The sequence below is a fragment of the Schistocerca cancellata genome, chromosome 2 (assembly GCF_023864275.1).
Source record: "Schistocerca cancellata isolate TAMUIC-IGC-003103 chromosome 2, iqSchCanc2.1, whole genome shotgun sequence".
Classification (NCBI taxonomy): Eukaryota; Metazoa; Arthropoda; class Insecta; order Orthoptera; family Acrididae; genus Schistocerca; species Schistocerca cancellata.
Window position 1 is genome coordinate 969,876,368 of NC_064627.1, and position 20,832 is coordinate 969,897,199.

The following is a 20,832-nucleotide window of genomic DNA, read 5'->3' on the forward strand; positions in this document are numbered from 1 at the left end:
GATGCGTAAAGTACTCAATGAAACACGTAGGCCTACATATTGTCTCTGGCCTACTCTCACAAATAAACTTTGTATTTTAAAATGGGCTTCAAATGGCTCTAAGCACTATGGAACTTAATATCTGAGGTCATCAGTCCCCTACACTTAGAACTACGTAAACCTAACTAACCTAAGGACATCACACACATCCATACCCGAGGCATGCAGAACATGGTATAATGGAAGTAGCTTTCGTTATAAATAGGAAGGTAGGGCAGAGAGTGTTTTTCTGTGAATAGTTAAGTGATAGGGCTGTTCTCATCACATTCGGCAACAAACCAACGCCGACAACGATATGTCAGGTGTACATGCCAACGTCACAACCAAAAGATAAAGAGATAGAGAAAATATATGAGGATATTGAAAGGGAAATTTACTGTTTAAAGGGAGACGAAAATATAATAACCGTGGGGATTTGAACGTGGTTGCAGGGGAAGGAGTAGAAGAAGGGTCGTGGGAGAATAAGGGCTTGGTAGCACGAATGAGACAGCAGAAAGACTAATTGACTTCCGCAATAAATTTCAGATAACAACAGCAAATACTCTGTTCAAGAATCAGATTGGGAGGTATACTTGGGAAATGCCGGAGACACGCGACTATTAGGGCCATATTACCGGTACATCATAGACAAGGCTTCTGAAATCGATTATTGGACTGTAACGCTTACCCAGGTGCAAATACAGATTTAGATCACGATTTGGTAATGATGAAGAGAAGCGTGCAGAAGACTGATAACGTAAGGAATGAGGATGTTTTCAACAGAATCGACGGGGAAAGGAATGCATGGAAAACCCTGACAAGGGGCAGGATAATAGGACATCCGTTAAGACATTAGGGAATAACTTTCGAGATATTAGAAGGAGCTGTAGAGGGTAAAAACTGTAGAGGTCGACAGAAATTGGGATACATCCAGCAAATAAGCAGACTGATGACTAATTAAAAGAACGAAAGAATCACCGTGGAAGGAAGTGGGACACTCAAGTAATGAAGACTGATAAGATGCATTCTCAAGTTCGCTAAAGATGTCGATTCCGAGATAAGAAAAATCAAATTATGGAGTTCAGTTGATTGGACATGTCTAGAAAGGGCAATCACAGATGTTGGAAGGACAAACGTATTACTACAAAAGTAGCTCCGAAGATAGCTTGGTTATGGGAGGATATACTTCAATTGATCGACAGAGGAGGAAGTACAAAAACGTTCAGTGAAATATAAGAAAACATCAGTATAAAACACTTAGGAATGAAATAAATGGGAAGAGCAGGGCAGCCAAGGTGAAACGCCTGTAGGAAGGATGTGCAGAAATTGAAAAGGAATAATGGTCGGGAGGACTGTGTATGTATATAAGAAGAGTCAAAACAACCTTTGGAGAAATTAAAAGAAAGGGTGGTAACACTAAGGGTACAATTGGAATTCCAAGGCTAAACGAAGAGGAGAGAGCGAATAGGTGTGAAGAGTGTATTGAAGACTTCTAGGAGGGAGAGGACTTATCTGATGATGTGATAGAAGAAGAAATAGGAGTCGATAGGGAAGAGATAGGCGATACAGTATTGGAATCAGAATTTGAAAGCGCTTTCGACGACTTAACATCAAATAAGCTGGAGGGACAGATTACACTCCATCGGAATTTCTAAAATAATTAGGGGAAGAGACAAAAAACGACTATTCAGGCAGATGCGTAGAATCTGTAAGGTTGGCGATTTACCATCAGACGTTCCACAAAATATCATCCACATAATTCCGGAGACAGCACTGGTAGATAACGGATCTGAACAACAGTCGAAAAGAAAGTTGAGGCTGTGTTAGATAAGGATCAGTTTGGCTTCAAGAAAGGTAAAGGCACAATAGAGGCAGTTCTGACGTTGGTGTTCATAATAGAAGGAAGACTGAATGAAAATCAAAAGACGCTCACAGTGTTTACCGATCCAGAAAAAGTGTTCGATACTGTAAAATATTTCAAGATCGAAATTCTGTCAAAGATTAAAAAATGGTTCAGATGGCTCTGAGCACTATGGGACTTAACTTCTGAGGTCATCAGTCCCCTAGAACTTAGAACTACTTAAACCTAACTAACCTAAGGACATCACACACATGCATACCCGAGGCAGGATTCGAACCTGAGACCGTAGCGGTTGCGCGGTTCCAAACTGTAGTGCCTAGAACCGCTCGTCCACCCCGACCGGCAAAGATTAAAAGATGAAAAAAAAGTGCTCGGATTTAAAAAGTTGCAAGACAGGGATGCAGCCTCTTATCCCTACTGTTCAATCAAAGCATCGAAGAAGTAATGGCGAAAATGAAAGGAAGATTCAAGAGTGGGATCAAACTTCAGGGTGAAAGATACCAGTGATAACATTCACTGATGACACTGCTATGCTCAATTAAGTGAAGAACTACAGGAACGGAATCAACAATCTAATGAGTACAGGATATGGATTGAGAGTAAATAGGAAAAAAGACAAAAGTAATGAGAAGTAGCGGAATTGAGAATAGCGAGAAACTTAACATCAGACTTGGTGGTCACGAAGTAGTTGAAGTTAAGGAATTTTGCTACCTTGGAGGCAAAAAAACGTATGGTGCACCGAGCAAGAAGGACATAAAAAGCGGACTAACACAGGCAAAAATGGCATTCCGGGCCAGGAGAAGTCTACTACTATGAAACGTAGGAATTCATTTGAGGAATAAATATATGATAAATTACGTTTGGAACGCAGATTTGTATGGTAGTGAATCATGAACGGTGGAGAAACCAGAACAGAAGAAAATTGAAGCGCTTGAGATGTGGCTCCACAGAAGAATGTTGAAAATCAGGTGCAGTAATAAGACAAGGGTTGGGGAGGTGGATAAAAGCTGTAGGGGAAGACAGATTGGCATATATGTGACAGGTAATTGAGGAGTGGGGTGCAAGTGCTAGACTGAGATGAATTAAGATAGCGCAGGAGAGGAGACCGATGACTTAAAAAGATGAAATCCTGTTGTGTCGTACTGTGATGTGATTGTGAAGATACATTCAGTGTTATATGTACACTATGTTTTCAAAAGTAACCGAACACCCCCAAAAACATACGTTTTTCAAATTAGGTGCATTGTGTTGCCACCTACTGTCAGGAACTCTATATCAGCGACCTCAGTAATCATTACACATCGTGAGAGAGCAGAATGGGACGCTCCACGGAACTCACGGACTTCGAAGGTGGTCAGCTGACTGGGTATCACATGTGTCATACGTCTGTACGGGAGGTTTCCACACTCCTAAACATCCCAAGGCCCACTGTTTCCGATGTGATAGTGAAGTGGAAACAGCACAAAAGCGTACAGGCTGACCTCGTCTGTTGACTGACAGAGACCGCCGATAGTTGAAGATGGTCGTAATGTGTAATAGACAGACATCTATCCAGTTCATCACACAATAATTCCAAACTGCTTCAGGATCGACTGCAAGTACTATGAAAGTAAGGCGGGAGGTGAAAAAACTTGAATTTCATGGTCTAGTGGCTAGTAAGCCACACATCACGACGGTAAATGCCAAACGACGCCTTGCTTAGTGTAAGGAGCGTAAACATTGGACGACTGAACAGTGGGAAAACGTGTGGAGTGACGAATCACGGTACACAAAGTGGCGATCCGATGGCAGGGTGTGGGTATGGCGAATGTCCGGTGAACGTCATCTGGCAGCGTGAGTAGCGCCAACAATTAAATGCGGAGGTGGTATTATGGTGCGGTCGTGTTTTTCATGTAGGGGGCTTGCACAGGCCTACATTGATATTTTAAGAACCTTCTTGCTTCCCACTGTTGAAGAGCAATTCTGGGATGGCGACAGCATCTTTCAACGCGATCGAGCACTTGTTCACAATGCACGGCCTGTGGCGGAGTTGTTACATGAGAATAACATCCTTGTAATGGACTGGCTTGCACAGAGTCCTGACCTGAATCCTGTAGAACACCTTTGGGATGTTTTGGAACGCCGACTTCGTGCCAGGCTTCACCGACCGATATCGATACCTCTCCTCAGTGCAGCACTCCGTGAGGAATGGGCTGCCAATCCCCAAGAAACGTTCCAGCACCTGACTGAACGTAAGCCTGCGAGAGGGGGTCATCAAGGTTAAGGGTGGGCCTACATCACATTGAATTTCAGCATTACCGATGGAGGGCGCCACGAACTTGTAAGTCATTTTCAGCCAGTTGTCCGGATTCTTTTGATCACATAGTGTAGATACTTTGTGCGAAGTGTGTTGCGTATAGAGTTCGAAGTGAACGTGTTGAACTGAAGAGGGAAAATGATTAAATTGACGAAAAGCACTGAAAACGTTTGAAGAATTACTGTGACTTCTGTCGACAGCTCAGGAGGACGACACGTCGTTAGTGGGTCGCTGACCAGCCGAATCAGACAACACGATGGCAAAAGAAGAACGACAACATGTGGACTACACTACGGTTGACGGCGCGATCCACTCGGAAGTGACGACAAGGGATGCGGTCACTGTGTCCTGATTACATCACCCAGGGGTGTCATCTTTCAATCGTTCTACTGACCAAAGGAAAACAGCAGTGATCTGTGGGGAAGAAGCATATTTAACGGTTGCAGGCCAGCCCGTAATGTCGGATGCAACTGGGCAGTCCGATGACGCACAACCTGTGTCACCTGGCGCTATCACCAACAGCGGTCACCGTGACTGAGCCACGAGCCATAGAGTCCGGCCTGCCCGCCCCGGAAATGGTGTACCTTGCGGATCGCTGAATGGCCGTTGACGTCATGTCTCTCTGGACCGATCCCTGCGCGATAGCTGCGCTTCGTTACAGCCATCGTGTGCCGAAGGCCGACTCCCGCTCCACGTTGAAGTGGCGTGAAGCCAGCAATACGCCGGCGCGCCAGGCGCTCCCAGTGCCTACCGCTATCTCAAAAAAAATGGTTCAAATGGTTCTGAGCACTATGGGACTTAACATCTGAGATCAACAGTCCCTAGACTTAGAACTAATTAAGCCTCACTAACCTAATGACATCACACACATCCATGCCCGAGGCAGGATTCGAATCTGCGACCGTAGCAGCAGCGCGGTTCCAGACTGAAGCGCTTAGAACCGCTCGGCCACAGCGGCCGGCCGCTGCTGGTTGCCACCGTCTCCAGTGGTATATTGTGAAGAGGCAAAGATTGACCCTGAGGGCCATCCAGCAACTGTATTAACTTGTTGCTGAAATAAAGGTTTAGCGTGTACAGTCAGCTGTCCAGACCTTACCACCTTCTGGCAGAGAACCCGCAATCCTGACAGTCACGCTATCCCATCCATTCTACAGAATTTTTTTCAGCGCGCGCCATTTTAACGAACAGCTAGAGTAGTTTTTCTCGCGTCTGAATATATATGGCGTCATAACGCTTGCACTATGGGTAGTACAACGCGGCCACCAAAACTGGAAAACGCGGAGTGAATTTGCGTTTTACACAGTATCAATGCGAGCTCTGAAAAACAAAAGAGCATCAAAACGCGTAGTTGCCGCCGAGGATACAACTCGGCTATAAACACCGTTGTGAGGCTAAAAATGGTTCAAATGGTTCTGAGCGCTATGGGACTTAACATCTGGGGCCATCAGTCCCCTGGAACTTAGAACTACTTGAACCTAACTAACCTAAGGACATCGCACACATCCTCGCCCGAAGCAGGATTCGAACGTGCCACCGTAGCGGTCGTCGCGGCTCCAGACTGAAGCGCCTAGAACCACTCGGCCACAGCGGCCGGCGTTGTGAGACTAACAGTAGTTCACAGTCCGGTTGGAGTCCAGATAGCGAGTATACATAACAACAAAACTCGCAGCATCTGAAGAAGGTTGGGTCGATCGTCGAAATATTATACATAAATATCGAAATAATAATATAATAAAAGCAATTTTCTATTCTTAACCTTAACCGGTTTCAAGCATTTAGTGCCCTTTTTCAGAAGATTATAACTATCACATTATTTGAAACCGGTTAAGAATTCTTTTTTTTTTTTTTTTTTTTTTTTTGTTTTGCAACTGGTTACTGATTATTTCGATATACGCAACTAAGTTGCTGAAAATGCGAGGGTTGTCCAGAAAGTAAGATGCGATCGTTCACGAAATGGACACCACAGTGAAAACCCGATGAAGCTTTGCACAGATGTGTTGGTGACCGTCGATCGCATAAAGACGCTCTTTTCAGTTGTGAGCGCACTGTGAGCGAGTAAAGGTGCCCAGAACAACGACGTCTCCCGCCATGTAGGAGGGCTCGCTGAGAGGCTTCGCCTTAATGAATGCAGCCCACCTAACACAACTGCCACACACTTCCTTCTTCGTGGCAATTCTCAGGGGGGCAGTGAAGACGCTGCTGCAGCCTTTTCGATGGGAAGTGTTCGATGACGCACATCACAGCCCTAATTGGCTCATCCTGAGTATCATCTCTGTTCACATTAAACGTTGGATACGAAGACAACACTCGGGCGCAAGTTAACGCGCAATGGACCAGCGTAGAGAATTATCGGAAAGCACAGGCGGCTGCCTTCTATGACGATGGTGTTCGTAATTTGGTATAACGCTCTGATAAATGTCCAAGTCGGAGCGGCGACTATGTAGAGAAGTATCTGGAAAGTGTAGATAACTCTTGCAAACAAAATGTTTCTGATTTTCACTGTTGTTCTAATTTAGCGACCGAATGGAACTTACTTTCTGGACGACCCTCGTAGATAAACTACTGTGGTGCACAAAACTGAAACAATAACTCGGTAGAACAACCGGAAGTACACTATTAAACAAATGTCTGAATGCGCAAGTAGCAGCATTACTGCATATACTAGGCAATCTTGTATTTTAAAAACCGTTTAAATTTTGTGCCGATTTTTTTGTGCTCTCTGTACATTAGTTCAGACGTTCTTTGCACAACAGTTTTTAGCATGGATAGGGACTGCAACTGCTGTGTTCGGATGCAGGCTGAGTTGGCATCCCTTCGCTCCCAGCTTCAGGCAGTGTTGGCTTCGGTCACACAGCTTGAGGCTGTTGCCAATGGGCATCACTGTGCGGGTCCGGATGGGGGTTTGTCGGGGACGGCCAGCTCGTCCCACGCATCCCCTGATCGGGTACGACTGTGGCTGCCCGGGATACTGCCCACATTGAGGCTGATCCCTCACCTGTGGTAGAGTGGGAGGTCGTCTCGGGGTGTGGCAGGGGGCGAAAGACATTCCGGAAGGCTGAACGGAAGGCCATGTGGGGCGGCGGGTGGAATTTATTGTTTATATATGTTTTGTTTGTTTTTCCAGGCCGATTAGCCATATGTGAGGCGGCCCGATGCACCATATGTGGGGCGGCGGGTGGTATAAATTGTTATATAATGTTCCTATTATTTATTTAATGCTGTTGTTTGCCGTTCTAAACACTGGCTCTCTAACTACAATATTGGCAACCAGAAAGTGATTAACAAAACGTGAAACCTGTAATTAGAATTCCTAGTGCCCACTTCATCTGAGAAATACATTTATAGCTACAGATTATAGCTCTGAGGAATTAGGAGATTGTCTGGTATTCATAATCAAAAACCATTTTCTCTAAAATGTTCACTATATTCTGAAAGTCACAGACCAAAAAGAATCCACACAATCAAGCTACCAGAGCAGTTCAGAGTCTAATGCACTGATGCAACTATAACTGTTCAAATGAAATGTTTAAGTGAATGCTCGCCGTAATTTGATGATAATGTTCATCAAACGCCACGCTAAATAATGGTAGAATGTCTGTCCCGCGACGACACGTGAAAATACGACATACGCAAACTGCAGATAGATCATTAAAGTCATCCCAGAATTAACACTTCACTCGAAAACGATTTCATGGTTACGCGTATACCGAGTGACTTATTACGGCATCCGAGGCTGTTTATAGCAATGATACCGACGCGACGTGACTCCCGGCACAGGTGGTGTGCTATTCAGCGTCTAGAGAGAACTGGGGCCTTTTTCTCTCGCGCAGCGTTCTTATATATAAAGCCGCGGTGCGGACGGCTAAGGGAACGCCTGATCAAAATTGCTCTCCCGACTAGCCGCTGGGCTAGTAATGCACCACTTTAAGTTATCGAATAAGACATTGCTTCCTTAGCTGGTGGCCGATGAAGTTCTTAATTTAAATGTGCATTCAGCACACAGGTAAGTAATCATAATAAACGTCTGACGTGGCTAAGTCAAATATTTTGGGCGAGAGAATTAATTTAATTACACTACACACAGTAGACGAGCTCTGAACTTGCTCTTTGGAGATACGCTATCGCTATAGTTTTATAGTTATTCAGTTGAAACTTCTCACATATTTATTATTATAGCAGATCTCCCTTCTACTTAAATTTAAACAACCTAGCCTTATTGATTAGCCTACTTAATCCATCTTGCTTCCTTAATTTTTAAGACAAAAACCAGAAAATCATGAATTTCAACTAAAATTTTAATTTGTGGGATCCAGAAGACTGTTTCTACTAAATTATTATGAAAAAGGAATCTAAATATAATTTTTTAAGTTTCTAGCTCTTTTCTGTTGCGCCAATGATTTTTACAGAAAAACGTCCAAATTTCGAAAATGGTAAAAGTTATTGAACTGACATTCAACACATATTGATTTAGTATTACTCCTGACATGCTAGAAACGTTTCAGGTTATTTACTTGATTTTTAAAGTATTGTGCAACATTTATGACGTCAGAGCTAGTTACAGCGGACTAGGCTGGCAAACAATGGAAAGACTGATGTGAATTTTATACGGCGTGAGTAGGTTGCTTCCCTACAGCCTCTCCAGTTTGTCTGACGAACCGGTTTCAGGCGCTATCTCAGGCTGATACTGATCTTCGGCTGGACATGGCTGCTTGTCCTGTTCCAGAGGTTGCCCCTCAGTCTGCAAGATCTGGGCGGTCGCAGAGGGTGGGCTTACTGGTAGTTGGGAGCTCCAACGTCAGGCGCGTAATGGGGCACCTTAGGTTCAAATGGCTCTGAGCACTATGGGACTTAACATCTATGGTCATCAGTCCCCTAGAACTTAGAACTACTTAAACCTAACTAACCTAAGGACATCACACAACACCCAGTCACCACGAGGCAGAGAAAATCCCTAACCCCGCCGGGAATCGAACCCGGGAACCCGGGCGGGGCCCCTTAGTGATATGGCAGCAAGAGAGGGGAAGAAAACCAATGTGCACTCCGTGTGCATACCTGGGGGAGTCATTCCAGATGTGGAAAGGGTCCTTCCGGAGGCCATGAAGGGTACAGGGTGCGCCCATCTGCAGGTGGTCGCTCATATCGGCACCAATGGTGTGTGTCACTATGGATCGGAGGAAATCCTCTCTGGCTTCCGGCGGCTATCTGATTTGGTGAAGACTGCCAGTCTCGCTAGCGGGATGAAAGCAGAGCTCACCATCTGCAGCATCGTCGACAGGACTGACTGCGGACCTCTGGTACAGAGCCGAGTGGAGGGTCCGAATCAGAGACTGAGACGGTTCTGCGACCGTGTGGGCTGCAGATTCCTCGACTTGCGCCATAGGGTGGTGGGGTTTCGGGTTCCGCCGGATAGGCCAGGAGTTCACTACACGCAGCAAGCGGCTACACGGGTAGCAGGGGTTGTGTGGCGTGGACTGGGTGTTTTTTTTTTAGGTTAGATGGCCTCGGGCAAGTACAGAAAGGGCAACAGCCTCAACGGGTGCGGGGCAAAGTCAGGACATGCGGGGACCAAGCAGCAATCGGTATTGTAATTGTAAACTGTCGAAGCTGCATTGGTAAAGTACCGGAATTTCAAGCGCTGATAGAAAGCACCGAAGCTGAAATCGTTATAGGTACAGAAAGCTGGCTGAAGCCAGAGATAAATTCTGCCGAAATTTTTGCAAAGGCACAGACGGTGTTTAGAAAGGATAGATTGAATGCAACCGGTGGTGGCGTGTTTGTCGCTGTTAGTAGTAGTTTATCCTGTAGTGAAGTAGAAGTGGATAGTTCCTGTGAATTATTATGGGTGGAGGTTACACTCAACAACCGAGCTGGGTTAATAATTGGCTCCTTTTACCGACCTCCCGACTCAGCAGCATTAGTGGCAGAACAACTGAGAGAAAATTTGGAATACGTTTCACATGAATTTTCTCAGCATGTTATAGTCTTAGGTGGAGATTTCAATTTACCAGATATAGGCTGGGACACTCAGATGTTTAGGACGGGTGGTAGGGACAGAGCATCGAGTGACATTATACTGAGTGCACTATCCGAAAATTACCTCGAGCAATTAAACAGAGAACCGACTCGTGGAGATAACATCTTGGACCTACTGATAACAAACAGACCCGAACTTTTCGACTCTGTAAGTGCAGAACAGGGAATCAGTGATCATAAGGCCGTTGCAGCAATTCTGAATATGGAAGTTAATAGGAATATAAAAAAAGGGAGGAAGGTTTATCTGTTGAGCAAGAGTAATAGAAGGCAGATTTCAGACTACCTAACAGATCAAAACGAAAATTTCTGTTCCGTCACTGACAATGTTGAGTGTTTATGGAAAAAGTTCAAGGCAATCGTAAAATGCGTTTTAGACAGGTACGTGACCAGTAAAATTGTGAGGGACGGGAAAAACCCACCGTGGTTCAAGAACAAAGTTAGGAAACTACTGCGAAAGCAAAGAGAGCTTCACTGCAAGTTTAAACGCAGCCAAAACCTCTCAGACAAACAGAAGCTAAACGATGTCAAAGTTAGCGTAAGGAGGGCTATGCGTGAAGCGTTCATTGAATTCGAAAGTAAAATTCTATGTACCGACTTGACAAAAAATCCTAGGAAGTTCTGGTCTTACGTTAAATCAGTAAGTGGCTCGAAACAGCATATCCAGACACTCCGGGATGATGATGGCATTGAAACAGAGGATGACACGCTTAAAGCTGAAATACTAAACACCTTTTTCCAAAGCTGTTTCACAGAGGAAGACCGCACTGCAGTTCCTTCTCTAAATCCTCGCACAAACGAAAAAATGGCTGACATCGAAATAAGTGTCCAAGGAATAGAAAAGCAACTGGAATCACGCAACAGAGGAAAGTCCACTGGACCTGACGGGATACCAATTCGATTCTACATAGAGTACGCGAAAGAACTTGCCCCCCTTCTAACAGCCGTGTACTGCAAGTCTCTAGAGGAGCGGAACGTTCCAAATGATTGGAAAAGAGCACAGGTAGTCCCAGCCTTCAAGAAGGGCCGTCGAGCAAATGCGCAAAACTATAGACCTATATCTCTGACATCGATCTGTTGTAGAATTTTAGAACATGTTTTTGCTCGAGTATCATGTCGTTTTTGGAAACCCAGAAACTACTCTGTAGGAATCAACATGGATTCCGGAAACAGCGATCGTGTGAGACCCAACTCGCTTTATTTGTTCATGAGACCCAGAAAATATTAGATACAGGCTCCCAGGTAGATGCTATTTTCCTTGACTTCCGGAAGGCGTCCGATACAGTTCCGCGCTGTCGCCTGATAAACGAAGTAAGAGCCTACGGAATATCAGACCAACTGTGTGGATGGATTGAAGAATTTTTAGCAAACAGAACACAGCATGTTGTTATCAATGGAGAGACGTTTACAGACGTTAAAGTAACCTCTGGCGTGCCACAGGGGAGTGTTATGGGACCATTACTTTTCACAATATATATAAATGACCTAGTAGATAGTGTTCCATGCGGCTTTTCGCGGATGATGCTGTAGTATACAGAGAAGTTACAGCATTAGAAAATTGTAGCGAATTGCAGGAATATCTGCAGCGGATAGGCACTTGGTGCAGGGAGTGGCAACTTACCCTTAACATAGACAAATTTAATGTATTGCGAATACATAGAAAGAAGGATCCTTTATTGTATGATTACATGATAGCGGAACAAACACTGGTAGCAGTTACTTCTGTAAAATATCTGGGAGTATGCGAGCGGAACGATTTGAAGTGGAATGATCATATAAAATTAATTGTTGGTAAGGCGGGTACCAGGTTGAGATTCATTGGGAGAGTGCTTAGAAAATGTAGTCCATCAACAAAGGAGGTGGCTTACAAAACAGTCGTTCGACCTATACCTGAGTATTGCTCATCAGTGTGGGATCCGTACCAGATCGGGTTGACGGAAGAGATAAAGATCCAAAGAAGTGCGGCGCGTTTCGTCACAGGGTTATTTGCTAACAGTGATAGCGTTACGGTGATGTTTAGCAAACACAAGTGGCAGACTCTGCAAGAGAGGTGCTCTGCATCGCGGTGTAGCTTGCTGTCCAGGTTTCGAGAGGGTGCGTTTCTGGATGAGGTATCGAATATATTGCTTCCCCCTACTTATACTTCCCGAGGAGATCACGAATGCAAAATTAGAGAGATTCGAGCGCGCACGGAGGTTTTCAGACAGTCGTTCTTCCCGCGAACCATACGCGACTGGAACAGAAAAGGGAGGTAATGACAGTGGCACGTAAAGTGCCCTCCGCCACACACCGTTGGGTGGCTTGCGGAGTATAAATGTAGATGTAGATGTAGAACTTACAAGGGACTAAACTGCAGATGTCATCGGCCCTAGACTCACACACTGCTTAAACTAACTTAAACTAAATTATGCTAAGAACAACACACACACCCATGCCCGAAGAAGGACTCGAACCTCCGGCGGGAAGGGCCGCGCAATCAGTGACATGGCGCCTCAAACCGAGCGTCCACTCCGCGCTGCCACTTTTAATCAATGGCACTGAGAACGCCTGATAAATCGCAATACAGGTCAGCAGTTTTGAAGTAGGAAATCCGTGCTTATTCGGCCAATTGTAAGTATTAGCACATAACTGGGAAGAAGGTTAACCCTGTACTTGCCGAGTTTACCAGGTATGTGTTGGCAAGTGCCTAAAAGGTGTCGTAAATGGCCGAGAATCTTACAACGCTCTACTTTTGCACAGTATGGCATACACAACTCACCATTCTGTTCAGCCGTTTGCCGTTTATGACAATATGACCGTATATACTTAATGCAACGCACTTATCTGTGTCCGTACACTGTAATGTCGAAGCATTCATATCAGTGTTTGTCAGTCGACTGTCTGTCTCCTTCAGTGAAAACTCAGAGTACAGAAATCCTGTGTGCAGCAAGTAATTTTGAAAGGGAAATACTTTTAATGGCAAAATCTGTAGATTAGGTGTGGGAAAACAAAAATTGTAGAGACCTTACCATATTTTTCTTGTTCGTTGGTGGTAGTTCATACTAATTAGTGTCATTAAAAATTAGTTAACAGAAGCTGTATAAATAGTATTGTATGTGATGTTTAGTTGCTTAACAAAGTGCAAGATCAGGAACATATTTCTTTGAAGCTACAAAATAATATATCAGTGTCCCCAGCGAGAATTCTATTTTCATACTTTCTTAAATAATTTCTTGAACAAAGATTTGGTTTTGATTCACATGGAATGCCAAATTTAAATTTCAGCTCGGGATGGAGTCCATGTTCAATCCAGCCAAAGCCAACTTCTCTGGCGCTGTTGATGGGGACTATGTAGTAAGCCAAGTCTTACACAAAGCGTTCATAGAGGTTAACGACAGGGGCACCGAAGCAGCAGCCGCAACAGGTGGGTGATTTCAAAATTTTACATTCAGTGATTACAATGACTGACGAACTTAATTTATGACACCTCACAGTGACGACTCAATAACTGTGACGTGTTTCATGAAGCGCAAAATTCCTAGGGAACTTTCTTCATAATTTCTTTAGTGATGTCATTCAGCTTCTTTTTAAATCTTCTTCGAGTGCTCGGTGTTACATTTGTCTTAGCATAAAGTCAAACGGTAACTGAGCACCGTAGTTCACGCAAGCTCTATCTTTTATGCTAACATCCAAGTTTATTAAACGGAACCATTGCCTTTATCCCGTAAAATTCTTCTGTATCGTTCCTTGTCGTGCTTCGGGAGTGTTTCGGTACGTACCAGGTGAGTGCTCACATGTGTGTCTCATTTACTGCTTAATCACTTTTATCATGACTAGTATACCCTTCGTATTTAAAGGTTCTTGTTAGATAGCCGTATTGTTTATGTAGATTCCAGTTCCTGATATTCTTCCTCCCTAAATCTCAATCTTCGTTCTGGCTAATTATATCCTAACATAATATTTATTCTTGGATAGTAGATAGAATTATCTAGTAAATCACGTTATGTATCATCTAATACGATTCGATAATACGTTTTCTTTAGTGTTTGTACTACAATATTCCATGTCGCATTACTACTAACTGCGCTACTGAGCTCGGAACTAACCGCTCCGGCTCCTGATGGTCGAATAAACTGTAATGAAAAACGTTTGTTAACAACGGTTAGAAGAAGAGGTGACAGCGAAATTTTCAGCTGAAGAGGTCCCGCAGCAATGTTGTGAGTATAATTCTAAATCTACTTGTTGGAAAGACATTAATTTAGGCGGTCTTCTTATTGGAAAGGCGAAGGGTTATGTGTCGCTACGTGGTTTCATCATCTCCCATCTTTCTCCATCATCTATATTAACTCAAACACACAATGCTGCTGAAGTGTCCGTCACAGTCACTCATAGATAGTGAAGTTATACTTATTCGATACGAAAGAAGCAGGAAACATAGAAATGGCGACCAACTGAAAGGATTTTACCAGTACACAACAGGGAAGGTAAATCCCTCATCTTTTCTTCAGTTCTCAATATTACTTAAGGAATTGGATAGACATTTCAAAAGGCTTAAATAGAAATTCAGAAGCCTCAAAAATTACGTAGGTACTCATAATGCTCAATTAAAACCAATTTTTTTCTGGTTAAACTGTATATAAGCAGTAAGTTAACCAGAGATTATATTTTCACCCCTAGGAGGCTGCAACATCGCTGTTACTATGAGCTCGTTCTAAAGAAACAATGTTCACTCACCTTGCGGTGATTTTTTCTTCTGCAGTCCTGTCCACACCCCGTTCCTGTTAAAATCAGTAGATTAGTATTTATATATGCTCACTTCGCTTAATATATTTTTGGTAGTTATAAATTTATCATTTCAGTAATTAAAAGAGAAACAGTAGGTGAGTAGCAACTGTAACATCTCAAAATGGCCTCTCAGGAAAGATGATATATAGTACGAGAGATGAAGTTTATATAGTCAACACATTCTAATGTACGCTATTTTGTTTTTTCGTGGGGTTCAATCGCATTACAAACTGTCTATAAAATTCTTAGAAAGGCAAGAAAGCATAGAAGAGTACGTATTTTCAAGAATATTCTTCTGCAGCAATGAGGTATGAACTTTTCGGTATATCGCGAAAAATGAGGCAGGAAACTGAATTAAGTATGAGAAATTTTTTAAAAGGTTGATGTTGAATAGATGAGAAAGATAGGCCCAAAACAGTAGATTCTTTTACTCACTTTTCTGTCATTAGAAGATAATATAGATCTAAATAATTCCTTAATAGTTAGTGTATAATATATAAGTGAATCATTTCATAAATAAGGCAACACTGCGTGATAAAAAGAAAAGTGTATGGTGTTAAACTGCGTTTGTTAATTTTGCTCAGTTTCCGAAAAATTTAGGAGGATAGGCGATAGAGAAGAGGTATTACTTCATAAGAGGAAATATAATTCGACTGATAGTGTATCCAAGATATGAAAATTGATGTAAGTCGGGTGAATTAGTGAGACGCTAGTTCGCTAACGATATGAGACGCGATTCAATGTAAAGTGACAACAAGAAAATTTTGAGAAACCAGTGTTGTCAATTACTTGCCTCAGGAAGATGCACTAACATAATTACCAGACTGTCTCTTTCGATGGCCTTGCATATAGTTTCAAACATGTTAATCAGTGTGATTTCCTAATGATAGAAAGGGTATGTACGAGCATCATTATGCGCTTTAGTTAATGAGGAACACCAAATAACACAATGGCTGATAACATAGCTGTCTGCTGTAAGGTACTGCTTATCACATTACGTTTTATTCTCAGTTTTCTTCCAATAGTGTTTCTCAAGAAACTTCATTATGACATACCATAGTTAAAGTTTGAAAGACATCCAACATTTCAAGAGGGAAGTAGTTACAGTTTTCAACACATTTATGCATGATGAGAGACTTTATGGCCTGTTAGAGGATCTTGTCTGTCTCCAGGACGCTCATATTTCCTAAGAGGCCTAGGCGTCTATTCAAACCACTAGTAACTTTAAAGTAACTGATTCTTTTGTACTTTAAATAAGCTGTAACAAGATGTGACAGCTGACCATCAATCCTCTGTCAAAAGGGCATTATAACATATTAATAAAATAAAAATAATGGAAAAGTTTGGCGACTACCTCACAAGGAAAAAAACGTATTACGTAATCATGTGTTGATATTTTAATTATTATGTGTTATTATGAAGTTGAACTGGGTAGCGAATCTTAAGAAGATCTGTATATCAGTCCAATGCCCTCAGAGAAAAGAGTGTCAGTAAATACTGTAAACTTCGACTTTTTACCTTTTAGTTTCTTGCGATCCTTCTGAGGTATATTACTTCCCTAGTCCTTTAGTAATTGGCCATAATGGGGGCTAATAGGACATTCTCGTTGCTAAGTCTTCTTGACTTAAAACTTCGCTGGATTATTGTATGTAACGATAAATTAACACACAAACATTTGTATACTTTGCAACGTCCCCTTAGAAAAATTATACATGACTGTGCTTAAACTGACATACAATATTTTTAGCGCAACGCAATCTGACTTTTAAAAATCCCTACAATGGCCCTGACTAACAATAACCTATACCTTTCACAAATCACTTACCTCACCAAAAATCTTCGTTACTCGAACTACTGCAATACAGCGAGCGCCACTACTGCCAGCTAAATAAAAGATTCAAACTACTGTAGGCACTAACTACTGATAGGCATAGTTAGCAAATGAAAGATTTTGATAGAGAACATACAATGTATTTACCTTAATAGTGTTCAAAAGTCATAATATATATAGCAGTTCATGACATTCAGTCTTACAAATTTCAAAACTCCGCCATCTCTCTCCCCACATCCACCACTGCTGGCGGCTCACCTCCAACTGCGCAACGCTACGCGCTGTTCACATCCAGCTATAGCAGTTCATGACAACAAAGCTACGCACTGTTAACAGCCAACTGCCCAACACTACAATGGCCAACAACAATGCAAACCAGCCACAGACTGCACACAGCACAGCCAGTGATTTTCATACAGAGCGCTACGTGGCGTTACCAATATGAAAACATAAACAGCTTACTTACAACTTCATAATACATATTTTGCATGTTGTTTGTACAACACAGTGCTCATTTTCGAAGAGTAACAAAAACGGATCGTAAAATTTCATTCTTTCTTTTCTAGTCATTTTCTCTGACATTTTCAGTGATTATAACAAAATCGCAGTTATGTGTTTCCTTCAAATAAGTACTTCCTCTTACAAATGTTTAGAATAACAAAAATGTTTATCATCTACTAAGTACCGTCACAACATGCTTTATGTAAATGCTTTAGAATGATGGAGAAACTGAGAAACTTCTGCGTTATTTCTCTTTCCAATACGTTTCTGGCCTTAAGAATTACAGTAGCGTGAAGACTGCAGGCAACAAATGTCAGATCGATGTGGAGTGCTCTGATACGCAAATTGAGCAACGTCATTTACTTTCTGCACAAAAGGAAACATTACGCAGCACGTTTCTCGTCCAGGAATCACAACTGAATATTGGTAGTTTGTGAGTTACCCTAGCTGGTCGTGAACTCCCTCATATTCAACGGCATCGCAAGACAGTCACATTGTTCGCTTTGCTGTGCAAGACGGTTCAGCCACTTTACGTAGCTACATTTACGAAATGGGTTTCCTCACAGGAAACAAGTATCAACACAGATAGCACGATTAATCTGCAGACAACGGACTGCAATCACGGTGAACACTGTTGCGGTTTCCCTTGACGTTGCAAGAGGAAGGGGGCGGCGCCCAACGTCATATCTTTTCCAAGGATTCGTGGTTTCGCTCATAGCATTACGATGGATGTATACGTGTGCCGAGGCTCCAAGGGAAACCCCAACCAGAATGAGATTTTCACTCTGCAGCGGAGTGTGCGCTGATATGAAGCTTCCTGGCAGATAAAAACTGTGTGCCGGACCGAGACTCGAACTCGGGACCTTTGCCTTTCGCGGGCAGGTGCTCTACCAACTGAGCTATCCAAGCACGACTCACCCCCCGTCCTCACAGCTTTACTTCTGCCAGTACCTCGCCTCCTACCTTCCAAACTTTACAGAAACTCTCCTGCGAACCTTGCAGAACTAGCACACCTGAAAGAAAGGATATTGCGGAGACATGGCTTAGCCACAGCCTAGGGAATGTTTCCAGAATGAGATTTTCACTCTGCAGCGGAGTGTGCGCTGATATGAAACTTCCTGGCGGATTAAAACTGTGCGCCGGACCGAGACTCGGAAGGTACGAGGCGAGGTACTGGCAGAAGTAAAGCTGTGAGGACGGGGCGTGAGTCGTGCTTGGTTAGCTCAGTTGGTAGAGCACTTGCCCGCGAAAGGCAAAGGTCCCAAGTTCGAGTCTCGGTCCGGCACACAGTTTTAATCTGCCAGGAAGTTTCGGAGACCCCAACGTTGGCACATGGCTCTCGTCGTCGTCGCCATCATACTGTGCCTACACACGGCCTGTCCAAGGTGCCATTGGGTACAACACACAATCATATCTGGTTCACATAGCCGGTAATGTGAAATGCAGCAGTTACCTTTATGACGTGGTGGCTGCACAGTCTCTTCACGGTCTGTGTGACGTCATCTAAAATCACGGGATAGCGATGTGCTCATATACGGATGGCGGTACTGTCGGGTACCCAAGGTACATGCGTTGTTGTTGTTTTGGTCTTCAGTACTGAGACTGGTTTGATGCAGCTCTCCATGCTACCCTATCCTGTGCAAGCTTCTTCATCTCCCAGCACCTACCCGAACCTACATCCTTCTGAATCTGCTTTGTGTATTCATCTATTGGTCTCCCTATACGATTTTTACCCTTCACGCTGCCCTCCAATATTAAATTGGTGGTCCCTTGATGCCTCAGAACGTGTCCTAGCATGCGATCCATTCTTCTAGTCGAGCTGTGCCACAAACTCCACTTCTCCCCAATTCTATTCTCCTCATTAGTTATGTGATCTACCCACCTAATCTTCAGCATTCTTCTGTAGCACCACATTTCGAAAGCTTCTATTCTCTTCTTGTCTAAACTACTTATCGTCCATGTTTCACTTCCATACATGACTACACTCCATACAAATACTTTCAGAAATGACTTCCTGACACTTAAATTTATACTCGATGTTAATAAATTTCTCTTCTTCAGAAACGCTTTCATTGCCATTGTCAGTCTACGTTTTATGTCCTCTCTACTTCGACCATCATCAGTTATTTTGCTCCACAAATAGCAAAACTCCTTTACTACTTTAAGTGTCTCATTTCCTAATCTAATTCCCTCAGCATCACCCGATTTAATTCGACTACATTCCATTATCCTCGTTTTGCCTTTGTTGATGTTCATCTTATATCCTCCTTTCAAGACACTATCCGTTCCGTTCAACTGCTCTTCCAAGTCCTTTGCTGTCTCTGACAGAATTGCAATATCATCGTCGAACTTCAAAGTTGTTATTTCTTCTCCATGGAATTTAATACCTATTCCGAAATTTTCTTTTGTTTCCTTCACTGCTTGCTCAATATACAGATTGAGTAACATCGGGGAGAGGCTACAAGCCTGTCTCACTCCCTTCCCAACCACTGCTTCCCTTTCATGTCCCTCGACTCTTATAAGTGCCATCTGGTTTCTGTACAAATTGTAAGTAGCCTTTCGCTCCCTGTATTTTACCCCTACCACCTTCAGAATTTGAAACAGTGTAATCCAGTCAACATTGTCAAAAGCTTTCTCTAAGTCTACAAATGCTACAAACGTACGTTTGCCTTTCCTTAATCTTTCTTCTAAGATAAGTCGTAAGGTCAGTATTGCCTCACGTGTTCCAGTATTTCTACGGAATCCAAACTGATCTTCCCCGAGGTCGGCTTCAACCAGTTTTTCCATTCGTCTGTAAAGAATTCGCGTTATTCTTTTGCAGCATTGGCTTATTAAACTGATAGTTCGGTAATTTTCACATCTGTCAACACCTGTTTTCTTTGGGATTGGAATTATTATATTCTTCTTGAAGTCTGAGGGTATTTCGCCTGTCTCACACATCTTGCTCACCAGATGGTAGAGTTTTGTCAGGACTGGCTCTCCCAAGGCTGTCAGTAGTTCTAATGGAATGTTGTCTACTCCCGGGGCCTTGTTTCGACTCAGGTCTTTCAGTGCGCTGTCAAACTCTTCACGCAGTATCATATCTCCCATTTCATCTTCATCTAAATCCCCTTCCATTTCCATAATGTTGTTCTCAAGATCATCGCCCCTGTATAGACCCTGTGTATACTCCTTCCACCTTTCTGCTTTCCCTTCTTTGCAACTGGGTTTCCATCTGAGCTATTGATATTCATACAAGTGGTTCTCTTTTCTCCAAAGGTCTCTTTAATTTTCCTGTAGGCAGTATCTATCTTACCGCTAGTGAAATATGCCTCTACAGCCTTATATTTGTCCTCTAGCCATTCCTGCTTAGCCATTTTGCACTTCCTGTCGCTCTCATTTTTGAGACGTTTGTATTCCTTTTTGCCTGCTTCATTTACTGTATTTTTATATTTTCTCCTTTCATCAATTAAATTCAATATTTCTTCTGTTACCCAAGGATTTCTACTATCCCTCGTCTTTTTACCTACTTCATCCTCTGCTGCCTTCACT

At 43.0% G+C, this 20,832-nt stretch overlaps 1 protein-coding gene across 1 annotated transcript in view; it reads left to right on the plus strand.

Moving 5' to 3' along the window:
* Window positions 1–20,832, plus strand: part of LOC126160215 (leukocyte elastase inhibitor-like) — a 62,169-nt gene that overhangs the window by 32,655 nt on the left and 8,682 nt on the right. Inside the window, exon 6 of the mRNA XM_049916892.1 lies at window positions 13,470–13,608. Coding sequence (XP_049772849.1) covers window positions 13,470–13,608 — 139 coding nt within the window. The remainder of the gene's footprint in view (window positions 1–13,469; window positions 13,609–20,832) is intronic.